Raw genomic sequence first — 10,831 nt, forward strand, 5'->3', positions numbered from 1 at the left:
TCCTTCCGCTCCTTCCTTTTCTTCATCACCTTCTCCTTCTCTTTTCCTTTTTCTTGATCATTTTCACTTTCTTCCTCTTCTCATCTGCTACTACTTCTCCACTGCTTCTTCTTTGCATTGTGCTACCTCATCTCTCGGCTTCTTCTCTAGCTCCCTCTTCTACAAATTTTCCTTCGGTTACTTCCGATTCTACCAAAATATCAGCCACCTATTTTCTTAATTCAACATGGTTATTGTTTATCACCATTTTCTTGAATGTTTCCTCCTTCCACATCAACTCGATTTCCATCATTCTCTCTCCTTCTGTTCAAATTTTCCTCTCATTTTTGAAAATTTATTTTCCCCCCAATCCTTCTCGAACTTTTTCTCTGTCTTGTCTATTTATTTCCAATGTTTTTCCTTAATTATTACCCAAGCCCCTATTTTCCCAGTTATATGTCGATAATCTTCTATTCTCTTCTCCCAGATGTTTTTTCTCCTCTTCTTCTCCTTCTCAATCTTTTTCACACTATTCTTATGCTTGTTCACCAAATTTCTATCCTTTTGTTTTATTTTTTCCTCCTGCTTTAGTCGCTACTTCTCACGCTTCTCCCTCCATCTTCTTCTTCCTCTCCAAGCTTTGTGGCTTATTCTTTTTTCGCATATAATTAGCATCTGATCTGCCAATAGTAGCAGGTTATCAGCATGTCACCAGTTGAAAATAATATGTCAAAGGTTAACCAAGGCCTGGGTCCCAATCTGAGGCATCCCCACTTCTCCACCATTATCCATCTTCTTCTACTTCTCTCTTTGCTCATACTCCTCTTCTCCCTTCTCACCAGTCTTACACCTTCCCCTACATCCATCCTTCTCTCCTCTTTCATTCTTTCTTCTCCTTTTTCTTCTCCTTCTCCTTCTTCTTCTCCTTCTCCTCCTCCTTCTCCTTCTACTTCTCCTTCTCCTTCTCCTTCTCCTTCTCCTTCTCCTCCTGTCTTCTTCTTTTTCTTCACCCTCTTCTTCTCCTTCTTCTTCTTCTTCCTCCTCCTCTTCCTCTTCCTCTTCTTCTTCTTCTTCTTCATCCTCTTTTCTACCACAGACAACTCGATCAGAAAAAATAGATCTGACACTGGATTTATGGACCAATGAGCGACCAACTCCAAAGGTGAACTTGCAAACCTGATCTTGAACCCTCTTACCCCTCTCTCACTCACTCCCTCTCTCTCTTTTTGCACTTTTCTTGTCTCTATTTCTTTTCTTGCATCCCCACTTGGGCCGAAATTGTCGCGCGTCGTGCACTTATAAATAGTGAGTATTTGCCTGATACAGATCATTCTGTTTGGGTGCTTACCATTTGGAATCATTGATTCGATTTGTGGATTTTCACACGACAACACCATGTACACTCTGGTGAGTACTTTTCACTATTTACCAACCATTTCAATTTTCCATTAGTTTCACAATTCATTTCACTATCCATATCATCATCTATTTCACTGTTAACTTGGGTCAACTATACACAAATGAAATAGTGATTCACTATTCACTCTACTCATTAAACTTTGCTATTCACAGGATTTCATACTGAACTCCATCATGAACTCTAGTTCAATCATTCCACTTGAAAATTAGTTCAATTATTCCACTTTGCTATTGACAATTCAAATATCCTTATTTTATCCCAGCTTTTCTAAGGCATCCTCCTCCTCCTCCTATCTATCTGATAATTATCAAATACTCTCCTACTATCTGACAATTATCCACTTCATTATAATATAATCACAATTCTCTTGTCCCTATTCCAATGAATTTCATGTTGACTGATGAATACTGTTATTCCTCTCTATTTTGATCAATTTTTCGCTAAACTCACATACTTACATCTAGGTGTCAGCTGAGCTTTGGTGTTTACAAGTTTGTGTTTCTTGAATGGTTCCAAATTTTCTTAAAAAGCTCAATATTATTCGTTACAAGTGGCAATTGAGTGGAATATTCCTAATTAATTCATCAATTCAAGCCATCTAAATTCAAAATTTATAGTTTTAATGTTCATTTTGGACTAAAATTTTATAAAAATTGTACACGTGGAATTCTAACCTTATCTTGGACTTTGTCACTTATAAATTTGGAAGAAAAATAGCACAAGGACTACCTTATTATTTTATCTTTCAATGTTATTACATTAGTGTCATTTGCATTGTAAATAAATAAAATGAAAAATAAAAAATGTGGTCATACTTTCACCTCCAATCAACAGTGTTCTATTTGAAATTCCCGTCGTGAACAGGATCAAGTCAATGATTCCCCTTGATAACACTAATAATATTGAATTTTCCTACTAAACGAATGCGGCTTCACATTCTGAGAAATAGGAAGAAAAAGTGATTGATTAAATCACATTGATTTAAATAGGAGAATTCAACATGTTTACCAATAGTTTAGTTCACCCATGAAGCGGTTCCACCTATTATTTTAGAGCTGACCATTATATTTTTATAATCATATCTATATTTGTGAATGTATAGGCCCAATACTGTGATCTGGAATTATATAAATCTGTAATTAACAATATAAAAAGAATTACCAGCTTGATTGTTCAGAGGATTATTCTTTATTCATTTATTCATACAATTCTTTATTCTTCGTTCATCTATTTATACAATTCTATATTCTTTATTCATTCATACAATAAGAAGGCTACATTATCAAAGTGATAGGGAGAGAAAGAAAGGCAACCTTGTGCTATTCGTCTCCCAAATTCAGATAAGATTGCACATAGTCCGAAATGGGTTGAGTCTTGTAGTTCTTCAATTCACAAAATTTTCAGTCCTCAAGTGTTTTTACAAAGTAGACTTTCAAATTTAGAAGCTTTGAAACAATATAATACAATAAATAGATACAAATGTAGATACAATGAGTACATTATCAAAATGATAGAGAGAGGGAACTTAAATTTAGATAATTTAGAAATTTAGATAACGTAACTTTAGATAGTCCGAAATAGGTTAAGTCTTGTAGTTCCTCAATTCACAAAATTTTGAGTCTTCAAATATTCTCTCAAAGTAGATACTTTTATTATTCAATGTAACATTTCATTTATATAATTCAGCAAGCTGGTGTAGGCCACAGTACTATATTCATGGATCATGCCTGCTGTCACATAGTTTCAATCAAGGCCGACTATAGATAACCATTGTAGATGTTGATGTCCATAATATTTAGTCCCAATCAATGTGGCATATTTGAAATAATAAGTGTGGCATATCCGCTTGTGTGATGCCTCACTTCATCACGATATAAAAGTAACTAGACCCTATACACTATACACTATATTATCATACTCGATGTGGAAGCATAGACTAATAAGTAAACTATATAAGTGGAATATAATATAAGCATAGAGAAACAATAGCGTAAGAAGATAGCCCATGGTATAGGGCGTTTATGGTGCAACTTTTACTGTTATCTCAAGCCGATTACTGTTGATTATTGTCGATTTTTTGTTAAGGTGAGAGTGTATTAACGGCACAATATGAGAGAGACTACCAGTATCACACAGCTTTACGGGAAAGAATTACATGAACTATCGATTGAGATAACAGTAAAAGTTGCGACATAATGCCCTATACCATGGGATATGCTATACCACTTATGCTATTGTTTCTCTGTGATATAAGTAAACAAGATCTGGTTAGATGAAATTATTTCCACATAAAGGCTTGTGAGGAAAATGAGAAACTAATTAAATTGATTATAATCTACTTCCGATATAATCAATGTTCAGTCTAGTTTCATTCAATGTATTTCTTATTGATTCATACCACAAGTACATCATGAGAATGATAGATTGATTGATTGATTGAGTACTTTATTTATGTAGATTACAATATATACTGTCTTATACACTTATATACAATAGCTTACAATACAGCAAAATTATAGATGAATTTACATGATATAGACTAAGAAAATAATTATTGAACTGTATATGATATGAAAAAGCAATTTGTAATATAATAACTATAGATAATAATTATATTGTTATGCATCTACATAAATTGGCGGAGCTTTGGACATATCAATGTCCATTCTTCGGAAAGAATATTAAAAATATCCTCCCCACTAACTCTCTACCAAAAGAGAGAGAGAGAACAAATAAAGTAACCTTAGGCCTATTAGTGATTTATCTGCTTTTTCCTATCAGAATCCCTTATTTTCTGTTAGAAATTTCTGATGATTAGGCTATAGTAACTAAGTTCTCCACGATATTCAGCATTCATCTATTATTGAATTCAAAAATATATATTCTCAATTCTAAGTGACAAGCATTTAAAAGGGGTATTCACAATGTTGGAGTTAGCTGGCTAAGTCGAGCTATTCGCTAACTCCAGCTATTTTCTAAGTCTGTGTTAACTCAATGCTATAGTGGTACGTTAGAAAAAATTAATAGACGAGATATAATAGCAGATAGCGCAGGTTTGAGTCCGCTAACTCTGTTAAAGCGGCAGCCATATGTTTATGATCTTACTTTTTCAAACTAACTTCAAGTTACACAAATTATCCGCTTGGGTCGCTACTGCAGTTAGCTAATAGCAGATGGTTTTTTAGATGGGGCGTTCACAATCCAGATTTATCAAATAGCACTTTAGCTGGCTAAAACAACATTGTGAATACCCCCAAAGTGTATTTTGTTAGTTCAAATCATATTCATATCTACCTACTCAAAACTTTATTACTTGATGAACTCTTCTCAATCATCAACCCTTCAGTTTTCTGTGAAGTATTGAGACGTTCCTGTGTGCTATTGTATGAACTAGTTATTGAATAATGAATTCAAGATTGAAGATTCTACAAAAATAGAGAATCCAGAAAACACTGAATTTAGTAACTGTCTCACACTTAATGTGGAAACCCTCACCGAAGTCTCAGAGAGTCTAGGACAGAAAAAATATTTCATATAACATCAATTGAGTTTGTAGAGTGAATGTTGATGTTGTGGAACTTTTCCATAATTGAATAGACTAAAAACGTTGTCAAAAATCCACTTTAATTGAATAAAAAGTTAGCACACACGAAAGCATGCTCCTGTAAAATATTAATTTTTATTTAATTAAAGTGGATTTTTGACAACGTTTTAAGTCTATTCAATTATATAACATTGATAATTGATATTGGTAGTATGATATTCTACTTTACTTATGCCTAGATTCTTCCAGGTATTGTTACCTATAGAATCTTAGGTAATATCTTGCCTTGCCTATTGCAGAACAATATGTCAGGTATAGGAATATAGATGACAAATTATAATTATTGACTATTGTGCAATGCTTATACATAAACTATATTTTGGAGTCGAAGAGAAAGTCTCCAAACATCTCTCAATCATTCCTTTGTACGAAAATTGTATCATAATAAATGCTGGAATAAATTATTAGATCACAAGTTATGAATAGTTCAGATTTCAAAGAATAGGTATATCAAGTAGAGAGGTGTGACTTCAAAAGTATTCATGTGCCTTCATAATAGTTGAAACTATTATCATAATAATCAGTATTATAGTAGAGCAAAAGAGCCGCGCCCTTATGAATGAACGAGAGTAAAAGTTGTGAATGGCTGTGTAGTCATCCTCCAGGATCATTAACATTTCAAGTGAATTATATCATGTAATTCGTTTGTTGTAAGTTTGGTTATTTAATTACATTGTTTGTTCAACAGGATGAGACTGAATAAAATTATTATTTGTATCAAAATTTCTTTAGTATCTGATAGTAATAATGAGTTTCTCTGAGCTCTATACTTTACAGACTAGCTAGAGTTTTATAACAATTTACATTCTCAAGAATAGATTATAATCGTGATGAAGTTTTACTCTTATCATTATTATCATCATCGAAGTATTTATTCAAGTACTTAAGCCAGCCAGGTCACTCGATATCATTATTATTATTTCATCACTTACAAAATGAGCATTTTTATTGCAACCCAAGTCGGCTATTGGCAAGACTTTGGTACATCTCTATTCTCTAAATTCAAAAGGATCTAATGATTGATACCGTTCTGAGTACAACCGCCTTTTGAATTCCATGTTTTGCACTCCCTGAGACACCAAGGCGACTGAGGTTCGCTGAAACCTTCTGCCTGATCACTCCAACAGTAGAGATAATTACAGGGACAGTTGTAACTTTTTCCTGCTTCCAGACATCCCTGATCTCAGCAGCCAGGGGGAGATACTTGGATATTTTCTCATTGTAATATTGTTCCAAGTTGTGGCAACATGGTATGCCAACATCAATCAAAATAGTCTCCCTGGCTGTCTTGTCCATGAGGATAATGTCTGGCCGGTTGTGCGCAACTGAAAGGACAGTCAGCACAAAGCGATCCAATACATCTTGTGTGTATCATTCTCAAGTACAGAAAGTGGCTTGTATAGATTAAGGCAGTTTTTGATCCACTAGACCAAACTTCAGGGCAAGATCCTGGTGTGGGATCCCAGCAACAGAGTTATGACGCCTTAAGTAGTTTGTAGCTGCCATCAACTGACAAGCCGACATAATGTCATATTATTATGTTATTATCAAGCCGACATAATAATAGATAATAATGATAATCACTATTGGTTTCTATTTTATAATAATAATTCTTATTATAATTTTTATAATCATAATTTTATCATTATCACTGGGGTATTTATTTAAGTATTGTATTTCAACTGCATGATTCTTAAAATACAAACTGGATCAGAGGAGTCCACCCTTGCCAACCCATTTCAACAATGGACGTTGCTAATTAGTCTGGTATGTTATAAGAAAATTGATGAATTCTCATTGATTCTTCTTTATTATTTCAATTTCTTTCAAAGGCTCTATTCTAACTCAAACTATTAGTAAATAACTGAACTTTAGGAGACACTTCTTTCTTGTATTGAATTTGATTGTGATAATACAAAGTGTTGATTTGATTTAATTTCTCCACTTTTTTGACAGACAATTTTGGCCACCGTTGTGTGCGCAGTCTACGCCCAGACACCCATCTACCCCGGCGCCCCCGGCCCCATCCCGGCTGCCGCCCCCATCTACGCCCCCAAGCAGATTGCCCCCCAGCAGCAGTACCCCTACTACTCCATCCTGCGTCAGTCCAATGATGTCGGATTCGACGGAAGCTTCAGCTATGGGTGAGTCACATTGAAACCGAGTTTAGATTGAACTGAGGTTATGGTCGGTTGAAACTGAGTTTACATTTAACTGAGTTTGATGTGGTTTTAACCTAAGTTTAGATTGAACTCATGGTCGGTTAAAACTGAATTAAGATTGAACTGAGATTAAGTTCGTTCAAAACTGAGCTCAGATTGAACTTAGTTTGAGCTTGATTGAAACTGAGTTTAGATTGAACTGAGTTAAGCTACCATTCCTGTCAGTCCAGACATATTTGTAATTGAATCGTATCTTTAACTTACGCGCCTTAGCGAAGAGAATCCGCCATTGATTTGATTTGATTTGATTTGAGTTAAGAATCGTGGTTTCAACCTAAGTTTAGATTGAACTGAGATTGAGATCGTTCAAAACTGAGTTTAGATTTAACTTAAAGCTTGATTGAAACTGAGTTTAGATTGAACTGAGTTAAGCTACCATTCCTGTCAGTCCATACATATTTGTAATTGAATCGTAACTTCAACTTACGCGCCTTAGCGAAGAGAATCCGCTATTGATTTGAGTTAAGAATCGTGGTTCTAACCTGAGTTTAGATTAAACTGAGATTGGAATCGTTCAAAACTTAGTTTAAGCTTGATTGAAACTGAGTTTAGATTGAACTGAGATAAAAATCCACTTAAAATAGTTCAGGTTAAACTGAGTTCAAGATCGATTGGAACTGAGTTTTGATTGAACTGAGTTTAATGTGGATTCAACCTTAATTCAGATTGAACTAAGTTCAAAGTCGATTGAAGCTGAGTTCAGGTTGAACTGAGTTTGAGGTTGATCGAAGCTAAGCTTGGATCGTATGAGTGAAAGGGTAATTTTTCAACCTCTGATCACATATCATGGAACTCAGACAACGGGTAGGGAAGTGATTATCACAAAGCTGAACATCTTATCATCTTCATCAAACGCCCCATGATCGGTCCGGCCAGATCTTCAATTTTAGTCAAGTTATAGACTGTGAAACATGACTGCCTCAATCGAGTCTTCCACCAAGTGCTAGTTGCGTTAGTTGTGTAGTGCGTTATTCATTTTTGTAAGCAACAGGCGATAGTTCAGCATTAATCCGAAGAATGATTCAAGTTCAAGCAGGGAACATTATAAGTGATGATATTGTGCGTGGAAGATGTCGGTATAACCATAGAGAAACAATAGCATAAGTAGATAACCCATGGTATAGGGCGTTTATGTCGCAACTTGTACTGTTATCTCAAGTCGATTACTGTCGATTATTGTCGATTTTTACTGTTTTGACCGGGTAAGAGTGTATGAACGGCACAGTATGAGAGACTACCAACGCCATAAAGCTTCACAGGAAAGAACTACGTGGGCTATCAGTTTAAGATAACTGTAAAAGTTGCGACATAAACGCCCTATACCATTCAAGAATTTAATCACTCTTGATTTTAGTAGTTGAATATCTCTTTCACCCCAAGTTATATATTCATTACTCAGATAACCATGTAAATTCTCATTGATTGCAAGAAGTAAATCATTCCTAATCTTGGTAATTGAAGATATCTCTTCCTCCAAAAGGATTCATTGAATAAGAAATTGTCAAAAACCACAGATTTTATTGATAGTTAGAGACACCGGTTTCGGTTGTTACACCATTGTCAATCTCTGATTAACCAATTAATGAACGCTGTTTATGAGAGAGTGACAATTGGAAACCGGTCTTTCTAACTATCAAGAGAATCTGTGGTTTTTGACAATTCCTTAGTCAGTCTTTTTATTTAATATGAATAATGACCACGATATCAACTTCTCAACTACACAAAACTTGAAACTAGACCTCCAAAAAAGTCTAGATTTCAAGAATACGGTTATCCATAACTTGTATTATTTTGTGAATCTTTAGCCTATCAATTCACAAATCTTCCACAAATATTTTTGTGTATCTTTATCAATTTTGTGAATCTTAATTTTATGAATTTAATCACTGTTAATTTTGTCGATTTCAGATACGAAACTGAGAACGGCATTTCCGAGTCGGTGAGTGGAGTTCTGAAGAACCCCGGTACTGAGGTGGAAGCCCAGGAGGTGCACGGATCATACTCATACACCGCCCCCGATGGAACCCCAATCACCGTCAACTGGGTGGCCGACGAGAACGGTTTCCGCGCCGAGGGAGCCCACATTCCCCAGGCCAGTCCCGAGATCCAGAGATCCATCGCCTACAACCTCGCTAACGCCGCTCCCGTACAACCCGTCGGACCCGGAATCGCCCGTCCCGTCGTCGGGCCCAGCCCCGCTCCTTTCCGCTACCCAACTCCCATCCCTCAGAGGCGGTGAAGGGATCACGGAACTGGAGGCTATCATTCCCTTCCGTACCCGGCAATTTTCTCGCTGAAGGGATTACGGAACTGGGGGTGATCGCTCAGTCCCGTCCGTCCGCTCACGTCCGCTCGAAGAAGATGAAGGGATTACGGAGCTGAAGGTCATCGCTCAGTACCGTTCGTCCGCTCGAAGAAGATGAAGGGATTACGGAACTGGGAATGATACCGGGACTAGGAACTAGGAAACTGTTTTTGGACGCTACTGAAATATTTAGGAACGGAAGAGTGGTTGAGTAAACATGATTGGAAAAGCAACTGTTTGAAAAAAGTGTGTTTCAAAGTACTTGTTTGCACAAGTATGTTGCATTATCATGTTTGAGAAATCATGGTTGTATATTGAATTTATCATGTTTGGAAAATCATGGTTGTATAAGAATCATCATGATTGGACAATCATTTTTTGAAATGTTCGAAAATAAGTATCGTAACCAGAAAAACATGTTTGACAGTCATGTTTATTCAACCATATTTGACTAGTAATTGTACATTGTTTCAATTTCACATTGCTTGACTCAAATTGAGTTAATTATATCTGTAGAGTAATAAAAATGTCTTACCAATTTTGAATACCGTAAAATAAAGTCTACCTATTCGTTGTCGTGAATATTCTGTTTTTTTTGTTGGCCTGATTTATCATCAGTATCAGTATCAGACTATCAGTTGAGTAAACTTTTAAACCATGGATGAAAAGTTGAAACCGTCACTTCGATTCGCAGAGGTGTACACAAGTATTTATAGAAACTTACTTGATTTAAAATTCATTCCAATGTTACCATCCAGGAGATACTGTATTTTAGATTCAATGCTATTAGACTGTTTAGAATTCTGCAATTAAATTCCAGTCTAATCATAATTATGTAGGGAAGAGAGTCTCATTGAATAATCCATCTTTCGAAAAATAATATTTCTCGAATTATTAGTGAATCTGCAACATAAATAGACCTATATGGAAACGTAAATTCAACAACTTACTCCTTACAATAATTAATATCCAAACTACAATTGAATACGTGTTCGCAAACAGCAACTAATAGACATAGGCAGACGAACGAAAAAAATCAAAATCAAACCTCTGATAGCAGACGTGAGAAGACATTATTCAGAAAGACGTCTGTATGCAACATTCGAACACTTGGAGAGGGATTTTTCCTCCGTCTATCTGCATACGTCACTCTCAGTTGTTCTGTGCATTTGGCATCGATAGAAAAGTGATTAGCAGAGAGATATCATTGGTTCATTTATCTATGAATTCAGTTTCCTTATAGACGAATAGGCCTAATGTAGGGTATCTTTTTATACAAAGAGGAATTTCTTCTTCAAGGT

The 10,831-nt window shown here is 35.6% G+C and overlaps 1 protein-coding gene across 1 annotated transcript; it reads left to right on the forward strand.

The window, feature by feature from the left end:
- Positions 1 to 1,232: 1,232 nt before the first annotated feature.
- LOC120353686 (endocuticle structural glycoprotein SgAbd-2-like) lies at positions 1,233 to 10,112 on the forward strand. Its single transcript, XM_039438396.1, has 3 exons — positions 1,233 to 1,386; positions 6,960 to 7,147; positions 9,134 to 10,112. The coding sequence occupies exons 1-3, from the start codon at positions 1,375 to 1,377 to the stop codon at positions 9,462 to 9,464; spliced, it is 531 nt and encodes a 176-aa protein (XP_039294330.1). The 5' UTR covers positions 1,233 to 1,374; the 3' UTR covers positions 9,465 to 10,112.
- Positions 10,113 to 10,831: the final 719 nt, after the last annotated feature.

The sequence above is a fragment of the Nilaparvata lugens genome, chromosome 11, assembly GCF_014356525.2.
Source record: "Nilaparvata lugens isolate BPH chromosome 11, ASM1435652v1, whole genome shotgun sequence".
NCBI classification, from domain to species: domain Eukaryota; kingdom Metazoa; phylum Arthropoda; class Insecta; order Hemiptera; family Delphacidae; genus Nilaparvata; species Nilaparvata lugens.

Excerpts from the sequence above, each read along its gene's own strand:
- LOC120353686 (XM_039438396.1), top strand. Across the intron at positions 7,148-9,133 it reads GACGGAAGCTTCAGCTATGG|ATACGAAACTGAGAACGGCA; the intron begins GTGAGTCACATT and ends TGTCGATTTCAG.